The sequence below is a fragment of the Alternaria postmessia genome (assembly GCF_024291825.1).
Source record: "Alternaria postmessia strain BMP 2775 chromosome Unknown scaffold_30, whole genome shotgun sequence".
In the NCBI taxonomy this organism is placed as follows: domain Eukaryota; kingdom Fungi; phylum Ascomycota; class Dothideomycetes; order Pleosporales; family Pleosporaceae; genus Alternaria; species Alternaria postmessia.
Window position 1 is genome coordinate 313,834 of NW_026260103.1, and position 17,154 is coordinate 330,987.

Consider the following 17,154-nt stretch of genomic DNA (forward strand, 5'->3'; position numbering starts at 1 on the left):
TGGGGCCTCCTATGTCATATTATAGCTGTGACCTTCTTTCGGCCAACTCACCAGTGCTAGCCGCTTTCAGTTCTATTTCAACACTATTCACAGCCATTATCCAACGACTGGATGGGGATTTTTGGGCCCGTCTAATCCGTGCCGATGTGTTGTACATCACGTGTGCCTTCCGCCAATCGAATCTGTGACCGGATATCTTGACCCTACGCTAGCAGCAGGGTTCTCAACACCACCATCCTTGGACAACTCCACGGTAACAGCTCCTAATGGACGAACATGTTCTTTGTCTTTATTCTTTTCTCACCGTCATTCTTCATGACCCGCCCGGAATAGAGTCGGGCGGCTTGACAAGGGAAGAGGTTGGGAGATTGTGTCATCATCCCGAGCACAGTCGCCGAGATTGTTGCCCGAGGCATCGTTCCGGAGCCTCAATGCAGGACATGAAGACGAACGCTTTCATTTCACACGGCCGTGGCGAACAAGTTCACATCGGCACGGACAAGCAAGATATTTGATACACTTCATACACTAAACCCCAAGAGTGGCCTGTGAAACATCTATTGACCTGGCAGTCGTCCACAAGATGCTACAATATCATTGCAACGTATAGTCCTACCGGGAATCATTTACGCATGGCTGTTATTGTAATGGACGACTATCACCTCTGAAAGACAGTAAGACAGTATTGTCACGTCGTCTGTCGATATGCGTAGGTGAGAGACATGCAGATGATAGTGTTGCCTCATTCTTTCCTTCTGGTTGTATATAAGTCTGCTATTTCACTTCTCGTCCCTTCTCACACGACTTGCCGTACACTCTCGTTGAGTCGGTCATCTTGATCTACCTCTTCATCTGGAAAAAGTCCCAAGCGCTTCGGTCGCCTTCGAACCGACAGAGAAGAAGTTTAGAGATGCGGACCCTACTGGTCAAGTTCGCAGGCCTCGCGCTCTATATTCACGAACTACAGTCAAGCACACTTGTACTGACCCACGCGCGTCCCAACAAAGAGCCAAGGGTACATAAAGTATATAGAGAAGATTTCGAGGATGCCGCAGATGAACTGGAAGCCGAAGCTCTTGGAGAATTGGAGCCCGGTATCGAAGCAAGTGTCGAAGGTCTAAGCCTGCGCTTGATCAAGAACGATGGAGTGCTCAATATTGCTTACGAAGGTAAGGATGGTGAGGTCGTGGAATGGAAATTCCAAGGCTTGACAAGTATGATGGCGTCTGCGTCTACACAGACAGTATCTGAGGCCCAATCGAAGCTATCCACCAGTACGATTCGTACTGTGGCTACTGATCCCACTCCGCAACGCATGATCTGGCCTTCACAATCAGAACTCAGCGGCATATCGACCATCGAAACTCGACCTATCGAGACTCCTTTCAAGGGTGAAGAGGAAGCTCCAGCACGGGCAGCAACTGGAGCAGGAGAAAACGAACTCAAGCGCAAAGCGACCCAAGATATGGAGCGAGCTTTTCCACACAAACGCGCAAAAAGCTCACACAACTCCCCGCCATGGCCCAATCACTTATATATGACATGCTTCCGCACCCAACCTATTTCCAAGAGCGACATTGGAACGTTGCATATTGACCTTGTAGAAGGCACGGCGTGGTTCGAGGGCTGGCATGGAAAGGAGGACACCCGAGTATTTGAGAGGAAGCAGATCAATCTTCGATGTCATTCAAGTAAGTTTTGCCATGTGAGACTCTGGAAGCTCTCATATTCATGAATAAGCACCGCGTTCTTCGTACTATACAAGCATAGATATAGTGGAAACTAACACATAAGATTAGCAAGCGTTCATTACTGTTCTCACAACCTCAACCTACGGACAGACAAATCAACCCATTATCTCAAGATCGTTAGACTCAATACGAAGAATGAATGGACCTCCGTGTTCACAGCGGACTGTTCCGCTCCCGGATGGCAGACATGGGGTTCAGATACAGACACCAGTCCAGGTCCTAACCCTGCTCTCACAGCCAAAGAGTGGATCAAAGTTAGGGAAGCCGGCATGATAAACAACATCCCCCGATCCCGTCCCACGTGGACATCAACGCACATCTTACCTTCCAAAATCGTCGACGCGCTTGTTCACTGCGTCGACCGAGCGTCACGACATCAAGCTGTTCATGACCCAGACGTTGATCACGAGCTAGAGGAACAGTGGGATCGATTTGCATCTCTTGAGGCAACAGGGCGTTTGACTACAAACGACATGGATAAGTGGAGGTTCACGACCGAGGAATCAGGGAAGAGAAAGGCTCTCAAGAGAACGTTTAGGACAGTGGAGTGAGAAGACAGGCCCGATCACAATGTCAAGCATTGCATCTGTCTAGCGGATGCGGCCGAGGAAGATCATATGGATCAGGGAAATGAGATCTAGTCGTCTTCTCTGGATTACTGCAAGATGCTGGCCATCCAAGGAAAATCGTTTGATTTTATCGAGTACGATTGCGAGGTCGACGAATGGTTGCGTGCATTTCAGTGCAGATTGCGTCGACCTTTGGAAGTTAGGCAGTTGATTTGCATTCTTTTCGGAAGTACTCTAGCTTTGTAGAAGCTGAGCAAAAGTGCATTTTTATCACTTGCATTTTATAGGATTAATCACAAGCAGCTTTGAAGACGGCACTCCTACTCTGAATTGCATCAATCTCCTTAGAAACCTAAAGATCCTTAGCTCGGCTAAAGATGATGCGTCTCGAAACTACGAGGAAGACACTGTAAGAAAATAAAGAGGGCGAGGACCACGGTGGGAACGAAAGTAAAGGTGGCTGAGTTAAAAATGAGGTGACGAAGTTGTACTATGCAGATATACAATTCATTTACATAAATAGTTGATCATATACAACTCACAGAGTACCTTTAGCTCAAATTGCAATTTCAATTCAAATTACCCATTGTCAAATAGCAAGCGCTGCTTGTACAGTATATGGAATAGTCATTGGTATACATCGAATTGCATGCGATTGCGCATGAAGAAACTCACCCAGCCCACTATCCAAGTAGACATATCTACGCCGGCGCTGCTTCCCCATTGTCACCCCCATTCTTACTGCCACCCGTCAAATTCGACATGAACTCCTGATACCTAAATACCTCTGTCCGATTCCCCAAACTCTTCCCACCTTTAGCAAAAGCCCTCCGCCCACTAAACCCCTCAATAACCATGTCAATCTCCTTCTCTGTCAACTTCTTCTCGCCATGCTCAGGCGCGGTATGCAGTAACGCATCCTTCAACTCGGCCAAATCAATCTGGCCATCATCGTTATCATCAAACGCCTCGAAGGCAGCAGTGAGCTCGTTCTGGTGAGACAGATTGCCGAGGAGGTCGGAGAGCGTGGTTAGGTAAGTGGCTAGGTTGATGGATTGGGCGCCGCCGAAGTAGGAAGAGAGCTGGGAGGGGGTGGCGGAGAGACCGAGCTGCGACAGCATGTCTGCGACGTCGGCGGCATTGACGTGACCGTCGTCGTCACGGTCCATTACGCTGAAGGATTCGCGCATGCTGTGGAGGAGGGGAGGTGGGAGCTTAGAGAGAGCGTCGCTGGAGGCCATGCGTTGCATGGGAGCAGGGCGAACTGCTGGCTTGTAGGTCTCGACCGGTTTATAGGTTTCGACTGGTTTGTATGTTTCAACTGGCTTATAGGTCTCAACTGGCTTGTAGGTCTCGACGGGCTTGGGACTCTCTACTGCCTTGTAGCTCTCCACCGGAATCCAAGTCTCAGCTGGCTTGTGTGCCTCGACCGGTGTGTAGTCATCTACGGGTTTGAAATCCTCGACCGGCGACTCAGTATTCTCTACGGGTGGTGACTTCCTCCTGCTGAAAAGAGGAGGTGGCGTGTCGTCCCTCGCGACGCCCTCAAATTTGGCTGCAATGGACGCTGTGCTTAATGGGCGCACAGTCATTTGCGATGACGAGGATACATTCCGTGTTGGGGAGACCTGGCGCGCAGGAGAAAGATTCCGGGCAGGTGAGGTGGGCTCTGGAGTGCCTGACTCCCTTCTTGTGTTCAGCCATGACGGCGGGTTTTGCGATGGGATGCCTCCAATGGATAGGCGGTTGGGTGTATGTGCAGGAGAGGTCGGTGTCTCTTTTGGCTTGAGAGGGGAGCTGTTTGGCGTCGATGGTCGCAGGTTACCCGGTGAGCTTTGTCTGATGGAGCCCGGTCTTCTAAAAGGCGACTGGCGTGTGCTGTTGAAGGCGAGAGGGGAGGGCTTGTAAGGCGTTGGTGTTTCCGACTGCATGTCTTAGCTGTGTCCCAGTGATGATGCATGAAGGCATACGTACCATTGTGGTATATTCCTTTTGTAGAATCAGGGTTCGCGATGTCACTGTTGGCCGCTCGTCGCGTTGTTTGGTGTTGATACTGGAGATGGCCTAGCAACGACCCCTGCCATTGGGCTAATCGATAAGACATGGACGGAGATGCAGGGTCCGCCTTCACTCGCCTGGGGCAGCATCATATGCGAGTCACATGCATAGTCACCGCTTTGAAAATTGTCCTGTAGCCATTCACGCCTTCTTTACACATGTCCCCTATCCATTTACCGCACTTCCTCCACACGGCACCATGTTGTTTCGGAACGGTTACATTAGGTTCCCCTAGCGCCGTCGATCCATAATGTAGTATCCATAGTCGCCAGGTACTCGTACTGAAGATGGAGACACTCATGGCTGAAGTAATCGCACAGCGGCCAAACGGTCCTAATGCCGCCCAGCCTGTATCTCTGCAGCGTCAGCCGTCCTTCTCCTCGTTCCCTCCCTCGCGCTCGCCCTCTACCCGCAATGGCCACAACCACAAAGCTCGCTCCCCGCAGCCCCCCATGGTCCGCGAGGGCGACGAAGACTCGATACAGTCCTCGCACGACTCGTCGCATCAGTCCTCCATGCAGGCCTTGCCCAGAGGCGGTATGAAGCTGCGCTCGCAATATCCTGCCGATGCAATTGAGAACCATGTCGAGTACATACTTGTCGCCGCCTTCGACATCGACCGCGGCTCCATCATGGAACACCAGTACCCGGCGGCAATCAGTGGAGACGAGACTATGCTGGCTGAGCTCATGTTGCCCGATCAGGCCCATGTCCGAAGCCAAGACTGGACCATCTTCTTCCTACACAAGGACACCACCGCCGAAGAGGAGGAGCGCGAGGCCAGGAGAGAGCGCCGAAGGAGAAGGCGGCGGCGGAAAGAGGGCCTGGACGACGAAGACGACGCGACTGCCGATACCGAAGAGCAAGACGACGACTACGACGATGAGGACGACGACACCGAGAGCGAAGGAGAGCTGGACTCTGATGGGCCACCGCTGGTCTATGTCTTGAACTTGGTCAACACCAAGCAAGATAACACGGTGAAGAGGTAGGACGAGCACCACCGTCTACTTGACATGACTGACACTACGTAGAGGCGCCATCGTAAAAGCCATGGCGATATGCACGCGACACCCTTTCTTGCACATATACAAGCCCCTGTTGCTGCTGGCCCTCGAAGAGTACTTCAGGGCACCCGTCCTCGAAACTCTAGAATCCCTGTACAACTCTCTCAACGCCATGGACCTGTCGCTGCTGCCGCGACTATCCCCTCTAGAGAACTTTGTGCTTGGCGCTAGTGATGCCAAAGACATGTTCGTCGAGAAGTTTGAGCTCATGGTCCGGCAGCGGAAGAAGCTCGACGCAGCAAGAGACTCTGTTGAAACCTCGTCCGATCCTCAATCGCGGAAGAAGACATACACGGTTCCACGGGACACGCATGAGTTTGAATCCAAGATCAATTACAACGGCATTCCCGTCCCCGTCAAGATACCTACCGCTTTGAGTCCTGAGACAGTGGGCGACTTTTCCCTGATCAAGCTTATCCAAACGTTCTCCACCCCTCATGCGACACAACCGCAGCCCTTTGCTCTACATCCGCACCTGACCACGAGCGGTGCCTACACTCATCCCATCATTGTCCTTGTCAATGCACTCCTCACCCAGAAGCGCATCATCTTTATCGGACATAACCAACCTTCAGGAGAAGTCGCAGAGGCCGTATTGGCAGCATGTGCTTTAGCCTCTGGTGGCATCCTCCGCGGCTTCGTTCGACATGCCTTCCCGTACACCGATCTCACCAAAGTAGACGACTTGCTCAAGGTCCCTGGCTTCATCGCTGGCGTCACCAACCCTGCATTCTCTTACAAGCCCGAATGGTGGGACCTAATATGTGACCTACCCACTGGTCGCATGAAGATCAGCAATCGCATTGAGGCGGCTTCACCAACAGAAGGCTCCATGTTCTTCCAGCAGCAGGGCCTCCCTTTGAATGGGCCAGGCGCGCCACCGGCCAACGGCATCGACGCAACCGGTGACACTCAATTCATGGAAAAACTCCTCGAAAGCATCGCCAACCGCCACGGTGAGAATGCTATTCGAGCCAAATGGCGCTCGTGGGTGTTGAAGTTCACCCGCATTGCGGCGGCGTTTGAAGAAACTGTCTACGGCGCCTCTGCACTGTACATTGGCTCTCACGAGACCGATGTCGGCGGATATGGTGTCTCTGGACATGGCTACGTATGGCCAGATGAAGGTCACAAGCTTCGAGAACTCGCTGCAAACGTGCACCGTATCGAGGGCTGGCGCAACACAAGAAGCTATTACAGTTGCGTCCAGGATCTGGCGAGGCACTGGAATAAGAGACCAGTGCGCGGTCTGGATATGGCCCATCAGCACGACAAGTTGCGCTGCTTGAAACTCTCACATGATCAATCGGCGGCCATCTACCTTGCATTGGCGCGATGCGTTGAAGAAGCGGGTGAGCACAGTGAGAGTAAGAATGCCTCTTCGAGCGACCTGTCCTCCATGGCCCAGTCACTCACAATCGCAAATGACCATGAGCGTAAAATGAGCTCCCAACTCCAGTATGAGACTATTCTGCAGCTGCTTTGTGTCATCCCAGATGCTGGTCTCTTCTACCTTAGCTTGGGCCTGTTTCACCCTAGACAAGATGTCAGAATGGCCGTTGTTAGGTTACTAGAGAGGATCATGGATCACTCTGCTGGCCGACACTACTGGGGTCAGCTAGGGCGCTTCGCTAAATTGGCCTTCTTTAGAGTGAAGAGGGAGGAAGCACAGAAGTAATCGCGAACATGATACTGTTGGATCGAACCACGGGTATAGTTTGTTCATGGAGTTTTGATATGCTGTTTGTATATGATGTAACGTAGACGTCTGATTAAATGAAATGTACACACATGGTCTCCATCAACAGACTAGTCGCCATGCAGTAAAGTGATGTTTACAGCTATCGATAATACCAGACACGCTACGAACCGTTGTACGCACGCGCATCCCTGCATCACATCTTAATCTCCGCCTAAAGACATACTCGCCCAAAATTTCCCGCCGCGACCCCTCGAATGCGCCCAGGCTAGTCATCGTGTCGCAACGCCCGTCTCGCTCTCCCCACACCCTCGATCGTCCATTTTTGCAGTCTGTACACCAATTGGACAGCAGCAATGTCTTCAAAACCAACAATCGAACCCCCAGCTATCAAAAAACGCGGTCGCCCGAAGAAAGTCGTAGCCGAGGATGCGGGGACAACACCAGAAGTCGCAGCGAGCAAGGCGGCTGTGAAGAAGGCGGCCGCGAAACCAAGCACAAAGGAGAAGGTTGTGGAAGTCAAGAAAGAGAAGAAGGTGGCTACGAAAAGCGGGAAGACTACTCCCACTACTACTGCGACTGTTGCTGCGGGGAAGAAGATTGCGCCCAAGTCAGCAATTGCGCCAGCACAAGCTACGCCCGTCACGCCGTCCACGAGCAAGATATTAGAGGAAGTGGAAGCTAAAGGAACGCTGAAGAAGGCAAAACAGCCAGAAAAGGTCGTAGAGAAAGAAGCCGAAGCAAGTGTACAAGACACGAGGAAAACCGCGCCGTCGTCACAATCCCCAGAAACATCATCACCAAAGACTCAATCCTTACAATCGAAACCAACTCCACCCACAACTGCGTCCTTGTCGAATAACAAAACAACCTCAAACACGGCTTCAAGGACAACAACGACCATTCCACTCCCTTCGGCCCCCAAAATCGCCCCCTCACCCGTCTACCCAGCGACTCCAAAACCTACAACCTCTCGTCCACACAATCCCTACCCTTCCATTCGACCCTCGCCATCACAGCCACAACCTCGTCCACCGCCCTCTCCATACCAGAAGCAACACCCTACGCGCATAATAGAACCCACGCCCGACATCCGCCTCCCGCCCAAGTACAAACCTGCGGCGCGTAGGGTGACGGCGATAATAGTGGGTTTACCCATTATTTTTGTAGTGGGGTATGAGTTGTTCGAGCGGTGGAGGGGCAAAGACGTTAGGAAGAAGTTTGTCGAGGACAGGGAGGTTTTGAAACAAATAGACAGAGAGAGGGAGAGGCAAGAAGGCAAGTAAGGGCATGTTAATCAATGATGGAACGAGCTTAATGTGGTAATTTGTACTTTTAACAATCTATATCAACTCTTCGTCTTGTCTTGTTTGTATAGGGAAAAAGAAAGAGTACACGTGTATCGAGTCCTGGGGTATCGTCGCTCTTCTCCATATTCCCTCATTCCTTTCCATCTCTCTTCTCAATCTGCTCTCCTGTGGTGTGCTCAAAGCCTGTGACTATGCACTATACATCCCCTTCACCCACACTATCTTAACGAAAACAAAAGAGAACCTATGTAAAGATTGCTGAAGCGCGGAGAAGGCGCATAAAATATATACGAGAAAGGTGCCATACGAGAAACAAATGTGGATGAGCCCGTGGAGACGTCTAGCAGAGGCAAGAAGAGCCTACACATAGCTCTTCTTTCTCAGAAGCATCCCCCTAGTCCCCGATGCGTCAACCGGCAAACCCAACCCCAGACCCGCTCCACTACTCCGTCGACTACCCGGTCTACTAGTCGCTGGAGACCGTGTCATATTCGTAGCCACGGGTTCGACGTCCAACACAGGAGGACCAACACTAACATCTGGTGTTGCTGGTCCAGGAGGATGGAAAAGACGTTTATACCGCAACTCAGGGCTACTAGGTACGTTTGGATTAGATGAATGCCTCGCGGTAGACGTCATGGTGAGATTGAGAATTGTACCCGTGCGACGACTCAAGGGATTTTGAGTAGGCGGTAGTGGCGTGGGATGTGAGGTGATGGGTTGCGGCTGCGCTTGCATGGTAGCTTGGGGGGTTGAAGGCCAGAGGGTGGGAGTGTTGATTGTGGGTGATGTGGCGGGTGAAGGAGAGGAGAGTCTAGATGTGGTGTCCGACTCGGGATCGGCAAAGTAGTCATGGTCCGAGGTGTCGTTGGTGGAGGACATGGGGTCTAGTTGGATCGTCTCGGTCCATTGTCGTTTGAACTTGTTTGTGCCATTGGCTTGCTTTGGAACGGAAAGCGGTTGGTTGGCTGCTTTTAAGGCTGTGCGCGACAGCAGAGGACTGGTGGGTGCAGATTTTCGTAGAACAGGGCTAGGAGGTTCCATTCTGAGTTCGAAGCGCGTCATCTTATGTGTCGACTTTGCTCGCTTTCTATGGGCAAAGTCGTTGTCTTGAGAGCTTGTCCGTGTGAGTTTGAGGTCTGGCTGTGGTGTGAACACAAGTCGTCCCTTGAGTTTCTGGATCGTATCATCCAACGCGAGCTCAATGGCTACATGGTTCTGTATACGCGACAATTTTGGCCATGTAGCTCGCTGTCCAGTGAGCATGCACCCAATCATGTACTCCGGTGTGGGGTTACTCAAGACTCTGGGAAAGTCGGCATAATTGATCTTTGGAAAGATATTGATGTCACCAGAGTAACGCTGGCTGAGTACCGACCTTCCTTTTGTTACCAGATTTGGGAGAATCCCAGTGTCCGCTAACTGTTGAAGGCGGTGCATGACTTCTCCCTTGCAAAGGCTAGCTGAAAGGCTCATCCAGCCGGGACCGGTGGCAGCATCCTGTTGGGCTTCTGTAGCGACCATTTCTTCTTCCTTTGCTAGGAAGGGAACGACATGTGGGTTCACTTGCGAGACAATAAAGTGATTTACGTTGAACATCTCGGCTAATCGAGTCATCGGTAGGTCATTGTCAACGGAACCGTCGATCCAGGTCGCGTCAGGGTTTGGATCCCAAGGCACTTCCTGGCCGGTCTTCGGGTCTTTGGCTAAAAGTGAAGCCTTCTTGTATACTAGCGGCACTGAGCAAGACGTACATCTAAGCGGATTAGCACAAGAACAAAACGTTCTTTAGTTGCCACTTACACTGCTGACCAAATCATGACATTCGGCGCTGTGATGTAGTTCAAAAGTCTGGGCAATTCGTAGAGCGAAGAAGTCGAGACAGGTATGTTCAAGATACGACGAGTTCGATTGTATGCTTCTTGGAAGGTCATGTCGCCGAGCAGATCGCGCATCACCCTCATGAGATGCGAAATGTCAAAGAGAGCGCCTGACTTCATCAAGCGCATCGCTTTGCCGACCACGCCTTCCGGGTGATCAGGGCTTTCGAATACGTTCAAATCTCCATAGCAGAATTGGTGCATAACCTCTGGAACCTCTGCATCTGTCTTTGTGCATAGGACGGCACTGACGATGCTTCCAGCAGAGGCTCCCGATATAATGCGTGGGAGAAGACGAGCATCCCAGAGACCTTTGACAACGCCGATGTGGTTCATGCCAAAGGTACCGCCGCCTGAGAGCAACAGCGCGCTTCGCCCGAAAGACTGTCGCGTTTGAAGGAGCTGATCGACCAAACGTCGCGGCTCGATAGGACACTGATCTCCCTGCTTCTCTGAGACGTCCAGCAGAGCCGCCATGGTCTGCTGCGCAGATTCAATATACCTCTCGATCAGGCGCTTGGTTCCAATGTGCGAATGTTTGTATAAGCACAGATCGCCCATGTCGCCCAATCCGCGTGTGAGGGTGGTCCTAACCAGGAAAAGCATCCTTTTGACATCACAACTTAAACGAGCGTCGTCCAGCTCTTTCAGCCGGGCGGCAACCAGATCTACGTTGTACTCTGTTGTGTCATCCTCTTCTTTCCAGGCCTCGTTTCCTTCTAAGATATCGAGTTCGGTCGCGGCGGCTTTCCATTGGTCGTATGTCTCGGCCTGCATGGCGATCTCGTCAGCATGTGAAAGGGTCACGACCAATCTGGATGACCCACGTCTTTCATGTGCAGGTACAGGACCTGCCTACGGTTTGCTTCCGCAGCACCCGCGGTCGTTTCAGGAACATGGTCGTCGTCTGCTGGCTCGCCTAGAGTCCTCAACGGATTCCTGGCCAACTGCACAAGGGGACCGAGGAAGCCGCCATGACTCTTACTTTTCCTTATCGCCTTGTGCCCATTCTGTCCTCCTCTTACGTGCAGTCTTGTACTGCCGCCTGTGAATATCGTGTCAGACAGCAATGACATCGAGCGCCGGTGCACGCCATGCGCGGATGTGACGAAGCCTGGCTTAGCCGGTGGAAGGTGGATCGGAAGATCGAGTGCGGAACGTCAACGCAGGTTGTGGTGATGGAGATGAAGAGGTGCAGCCGGTTACTATGGGGGTCTCGCACTCGAGGGAATATGAAGCCTAGTAATAGTGCCTTTGTCGAAGACGCGGTGTAGGATGGCCGGAAATGGGTCAACTGCGGGTGGTCATGCGCACTTGGTCGCGCAAGTCGCGGAAGGTACGCCACAGGTTTGCTGCCTCAACAATTCAAATATGTGGTCGCCGGGTGACGAGACGTGCGCGGGAATGGAAGGCATGGATACTTTTCAAGTACTCGATACGTGCAGCGCATACCAGGGAGCGTGGGGACATGAGCGTGGTACATCGTCATAGGCAAGGATGCACCTAAACAGACATGGCTGGCATGGCTCCGCGTCGGTAGTGCTAAACTGCCCACCGACCCTGACACGCAACTCCCACCTGTACCTGCAGAGTTGGCAGGCTACTGCAATGCACCCATGGATCATGTGTTTGATGCTGCTGGTTATGTGAGCTTACGAGGGCGAGTGCCTCACACCCGCCTGTCGCTGTGTTCAACTCCCGACGGCCCCGGCCTATGAAGTATGAGCTATACGCAATATTGGTCCGGAAAGGCCGTATAGCGCCCGCAATAGTTGCTCTGTCCGACATCGCGATCCTACGCTGCAGGCAGAGTAGATCTGGAGAAACATGCAGACGTGGGGCAGCTATCCCAACCTCTTTTGACCGCCATCTCCGATCCTCTTCTGTCCACGAGATACACATGCATAAGCCAGCAGTGCACACTCAAAAAGAATATGGGTGTGACAACACAGTCAGTCGCAGTCATTCGCGCAGCGGGTGGGCTGAGACGTGGCGCCTCTTTCACATGTCAGTCTTGCTGAGCCAACTGACTCGACGGTTGGGACAAAAAAGGAAGGAAGCACCGCGACTGTTCATGCAAATCATCACCAACACTTTGTGTAAGCTACAAGATGAATTCCGGCTTCGGCCGCGAAGTCGTGTGCGTGTAGTTGGGTCGTAACATCGTTACTATACCGGGTATTATGCAACCGTACCGAGACTCCTTTAACGCCATTTTTTACACATTCACGAATCCATAAAATCCCCCATACTACTTGGTGATTTTTGTTAGCCGTGGTTCCTCGCCCTCGGTGCGGACGACGCGATACGCGCCTCTGACCCTCCCCTCCTGTGCGACTCCGAGAAACACCCTCTCGACGTTCCTTAGGCAGGCTAGTGTATTCGATCCTGGCAACGTCTCCGGTAGCATAAACTCCGTCAACGCATCAAGCTGCTCAAGACGTAGGCGTTTCTCCAACAACAAGAAGTTGAACATGATATTATGTGAGTCGAAAGCGATCAGGTTGAGCTGATAGGGCAGAGTCGCCGTCTCCTCGTACATCTGGCGGCAAACGCCATTGAGTAAAGTGAACGTTGTGGGAGGTTTGAGCCAGGGCTGTGCTGCTACCGCTGTGTATGGATTTCGTTTACCGTCGAATACTGTGCATCGGTACTTGAAGACAGGTACGACGTCCTGGGCCCTCTTGGGTTTTGTAGGGTCATAAGTAGTGCGGTAATTCTCGTAGCTGATATTGATGGTCCTGCCACCAAGCACATGCTTATAAATGAGATTTCTGACATCCTCAGGGAGTTGCAGAAGAGGTGAGTTGGCCTGGTTCGCCATGAATCTAATTTGGTCAGTCTGTGCTCATAAAGCGCGTATCCTTGGATGGCTCACATCTGGGCTTGCTCTGATCTTCTTGATAATCGCTCTCCAGCTATGGTCCGCCGTGGTGCTGCGATACACTCAGCCTTGTAGGCCTTGGGCTGATATGGCTCTTTTGGCTGCTCATTCTTGATAATCCGCTCAAAGAGCTGCGAAGTCTGGGTCGGAGGTTTAGACAATGATGTTTCAAACACCCTCGGTTCGACCTCGTTTGCAGCTCTCTTGTATCGCGCAAGATTCTCATCTCTTCGCGCTTGTTGATGAGCTTTCCTCTGCGCCTCCGCTGGTGGTGTTGGCAGAGAGCCATTCCTTGCCCAGCCATTCTGCTGTTGTGATGTTTTCCCGTTCTTCATGATCTCTACATAGTTCTCCCGGTTGTCCCGAATACTACTCTCATCTGGTTTGGGGGCTCGGTGTTGTTTGTTTCCAAGCACTTTGTCGAACACAGAGCGCGGGGGATACATGTCGTCATCTGGAATGGACACTGGACCCTTGGAAAATGACTTTCTTTCTTTTCGGCTCGGGGGTGGTGTTGGCAGTCGCGATTCATTTGACTCGGCATCTGCCTTACTCCGCTTACGACTGTCGTCTTCCTCGTGCGCTGCGTCTTGATCATGAGGTACCCGACGCTTGTTCGGCCGCTTCGAATAGGTGATTTTTCCCGCCATTCTGCGGAAAAAGTTGATAACTCTTGAGATGAGTGAGGGAATGGCGAGTGTAGAGATTGAGAGAGCGAGATTCGCTCATAACAATCGAAGTTGCGGAGCTGCGATGTTGTGGAAGGAGCGAGTGAAGGTGCCCACCAATCAAGAACAAGGATTGGTAGAGTGAATGGACGGCAAAACGCACAAGTAAAATCAGGATGATCGTGAAGACCTAGGTTTCTGTTCACCTTGCCGAGCACACCCGACAGCGCCGCAGGTAGTCGAGCAAGCAGGGTCAGAAAATCAATACGATGCGTAGTAACGATTGCATTCCCGAGTTCCTCACAATACCTACGCGAAATCGGAAGCTCAATGAAGTCGTGTGCGCAGTGTTCGGATGCAGAAATAGATCTCCGCAGTTGTCGCGGTCTCACGTGTGAGGGTAGCAGTCATCATGAGCGAATCTGGTTAGCGGTCGGCTTTTGTGGCACGATCCCCGAAGGCAGCAGCGGCGAGTTGTCATGGTCAGAGAACACCAATTTCGAAGCCTTTGAAGTTGTATATACTAAGACCCCGGGTACAGCATTGCATAACGACCTAGTAACGACTGATATGGCCGTCTTTCCTTGGCTACTGAGTGTGTCCATCGGCTAGGTATAGGCCATGTACCGATCAGATCGCTCGTCTCCAAGAGGTAACCCAATGGCTCAGCTTGTTGTAAAGGTATTTGCTGCGTTCTACTCTACTACAAAACAATATGTACTCTACAGCAAAACATTCAGTGCTTCACTACTGCAACTCTGATATTCTTAGCTATAGGCTCGTGCTTGCTTCTGTTCTCCTACAAATACTATCGTCATCCCTCAGAATAGTAGGCACACGTTTTTTGTTCTATTATTCTTTATGTTTATAACCCCCTTCTTCATTCTTGTGACGACAGGTAGCGCAAGGATGTCATGAAGCTCAAGGTGAGAGAGATGACCTCAGCCTCTATGGCCTGGCCCTGTCTCTTCTGGGCCATATTCTTCGCTTCTCTTCTTACAAGCTTTAATGTGTACTGTCGTCTCGCTCTCCTCAATCACAGTTTCTCGTTGTCAGCAATACTCTGCGTTTCTATTACGACGAATTGCACCATTAGCCCGAGCTTTCAAAAGTCCTTCGATACTGTCTGGTAGCGGTATTGATGTCGCTGCGTGGTCACCCAGCTTTCGCTCCTGCCTTCTCGTTCGGGAAGTCGCGCTCACCTCGACTTCAATCGGCAGCAACAGCTAGCCAGTTGCCTCATCAACAGCCTTGACCTTCGACTTCCTCTCCTTCCTCACACACGCACAATAACTACCTCCGCAGCAGAGTTATGTGTTTACTGTGTAAGCACAGGCCAGAGTTTTACATCAACGTATCGACCTTTCGCTCTATCAACTCTATTGCCGGTGTCAATGCCGTCCATCACACCAAAGACGACAGCTACCAAGGCTGCAGCCTTTGTTTGGGATGCCTTTCCTCCACCGCCACCCGAGGCTGAAAACTGGCAGCCCGATCCGAACAGTATCCCGAAAGCAGGAAATCTTCCTGACCCCCGATTCAATCGCGACCCTGAACAAGATCGCCGGAGCAAGTCGTACAGGAAAGAAGCGAAGATGTACGGCCAAGCTTTGAGCGAAAGTGCATCATCACCATCCACAAAAGAAAGCTCTTTAGGCCGTGGACTTGGGCAGTGGCCAGCGCCAGCTGCACGTAGCACGGGCTTTCCAAGAGACTTTGTTCAAGACGTCAAACCCACTTCACCATCCTTGGAGTCCGTCACAGTGCTTAAGTCACGCAAGTATCCATCGATTAGTACCAAGCCGACCCCACGTATCGACGGTCCCCCTAAAGGCACGATGGAGTTGATGCCTGCACCAAACTATCGCCGTCCAGAAACTCCAGTATCAAGGGCCCCTGGAAAGTCAGCGTCCCCTACAAAGAGCCTATCATCAGTTTGGGCCTCTCTAGAGAAGGCAATTGCAGAAGACGAAAGGAAGCTTGACGTATCGGTTGTCACTGCCACTGGCTCAAAAATCTCATCCCGTCCCGAAAGTGTCCGCAAGAAGTCCATCCCCCCGCACCTGAGGAGCAAGTCCGGTGAAGGCAAAACTATTCCCCCGATCAGCTCCGCGCAGAGCTTCAACCCAAGCCTGAACCCGAGGGCAAAGGCGTACGATGTCATGGCATGGGAAATGGTTTCAGCAGACTCTGGCATTGAACATGCTAAACATGTAAGTATCAGCAATTGTATCCTACCTACATTCACTAAAGTATCTTAGGGCTTGCACATTCAACAAGATATCCTGGACCGGTCCGTTGTCAAACAACCTACCCCAAATGATAATCCATCCGCTACACCTAACGCTCGCGCTCCTCCCGACCACGGTACCAAACTCAGAGTTATGCTTATCCGTGCGATGGAGCACGAATTAGACCTGGAAAAGGTAGCGCCTGAACGAGAACTCATGGCTATGCAGCGCGCCGAGCTTGACAGATACTATGACAAGGTCTGCTCGGCTCATCAGCAATGGTGGGAAGCCACGAGAAAAACATGATTAGTGACACACTGTCTGTGTGTAGAATACATGATTCTCTTAAAAAAAAGGATTATTGAGAGTTCCCATGGTCCGCCTCGAAATTCATCAAAAGCTCACTTCCCGATCTCATGTTCTTTCTCTCGTCCTCTCTAAAACAGAAGACATACTCTACCATGGCGTGCTCTTTTGGAGTTACCCAACCCACTCTCAGAACGGCCCATATGGTATGTACATCTCAGACTTCTCGCGGCGATTTGAGGCTGATTTCACGACTAGCTCTCTCAGTCTACAATATGGAATCAGACTACTACTATGCAAGGTTCGGGTGGGCAACAAGCCAGTTGCTAGACCTATCAGATGCATCAGGTGGAATTTGGCAGAAGAGAAGTCTTGACTATCAGCATACTCTTCCCACGAGTTTTGTCATTTTGACAGGCAGAGCATATTGGGAGGACACGTTGGCACAGCGGAAGCAGCTTCATCGAGTGGCGTACATACAGAACTTAGCCATCAGTGGACGTCTTTTCATCAATGACATAACTTCATCACATCTCTATACTATTTATACAGTGGGTAGAACTTTGCATGCCATCCGTTTGGAAACAAACGCTCATTGTCTTGTCCAGAGTTGCTATCAGTCAATCAGTCAGTTGTCAGTTCATCTTTGCGGTTCAAACTGTCAGTCTGGAGGTAGTGAACTGACCTGATTGACTGCCAAGACATTTTTTAGAATCGCGAACTGAGACTGA

At 51.4% G+C, this 17,154-nt stretch overlaps 7 protein-coding genes across 7 annotated transcripts; 4 read left to right on the forward strand and 3 right to left on the reverse strand.

The window, feature by feature from the left end:
• Window positions 1-910: 910 nt before the first annotated feature.
• J4E82_005668 (uncharacterized protein) lies at window positions 911-2,302 on the forward strand (the record flags this gene model as incomplete). Its single annotated transcript, XM_051731929.1, has 2 exons — window positions 911-1,691; window positions 1,911-2,302. The coding sequence occupies 2 exons, from the start codon at window positions 911-913 to the stop codon at window positions 2,300-2,302; spliced, it is 1,173 nt and encodes a 390-aa protein (XP_051588419.1).
• A 719-nt stretch (window positions 2,303-3,021) lies between these two features.
• J4E82_005669 (uncharacterized protein) lies at window positions 3,022-4,297 on the reverse strand (the record flags this gene model as incomplete). Its single annotated transcript, XM_051731930.1, has 2 exons — window positions 3,022-4,245; window positions 4,295-4,297. The coding sequence occupies 2 exons, from the start codon at window positions 4,295-4,297 to the stop codon at window positions 3,022-3,024; spliced, it is 1,227 nt and encodes a 408-aa protein (XP_051588420.1).
• A 368-nt stretch (window positions 4,298-4,665) lies between these two features.
• On the forward strand, window positions 4,666-7,123 carry J4E82_005670 (uncharacterized protein; the record flags this gene model as incomplete). The annotated part of the gene is made up of 2 exons (XM_051731931.1): window positions 4,666-5,366; window positions 5,413-7,123. The coding sequence occupies 2 exons, from the start codon at window positions 4,666-4,668 to the stop codon at window positions 7,121-7,123; spliced, it is 2,412 nt and encodes an 803-aa protein (XP_051588421.1).
• A 377-nt stretch (window positions 7,124-7,500) lies between these two features.
• On the forward strand, window positions 7,501-8,430 carry J4E82_005671 (uncharacterized protein; the record flags this gene model as incomplete). The annotated part of the gene is made up of 1 exon (XM_051731932.1): window positions 7,501-8,430. One exon carries the CDS (start codon window positions 7,501-7,503, stop codon window positions 8,428-8,430), a length of 930 nt encoding a protein of 309 aa, XP_051588422.1.
• Window positions 8,431-8,814: 384 nt separating this feature from the next.
• Window positions 8,815-11,111, reverse strand: J4E82_005672 (uncharacterized protein; the record flags this gene model as incomplete). Its single annotated transcript, XM_051731933.1, has 2 exons — window positions 8,815-10,210; window positions 10,258-11,111. The coding sequence occupies 2 exons, from the start codon at window positions 11,109-11,111 to the stop codon at window positions 8,815-8,817; spliced, it is 2,250 nt and encodes a 749-aa protein (XP_051588423.1).
• A 1,474-nt stretch (window positions 11,112-12,585) lies between these two features.
• On the reverse strand, window positions 12,586-13,868 carry J4E82_005673 (uncharacterized protein; the record flags this gene model as incomplete). The annotated part of the gene is made up of 2 exons (XM_051731934.1): window positions 12,586-13,162; window positions 13,213-13,868. 2 exons carry the CDS (start codon window positions 13,866-13,868, stop codon window positions 12,586-12,588), a joined length of 1,233 nt encoding a protein of 410 aa, XP_051588424.1.
• A 1,412-nt stretch (window positions 13,869-15,280) lies between these two features.
• Window positions 15,281-16,423, forward strand: J4E82_005674 (uncharacterized protein; the record flags this gene model as incomplete). The annotated part of the gene is made up of 2 exons (XM_051731935.1): window positions 15,281-16,099; window positions 16,148-16,423. 2 exons carry the CDS (start codon window positions 15,281-15,283, stop codon window positions 16,421-16,423), a joined length of 1,095 nt encoding a protein of 364 aa, XP_051588425.1.
• Window positions 16,424-17,154: the final 731 nt, after the last annotated feature.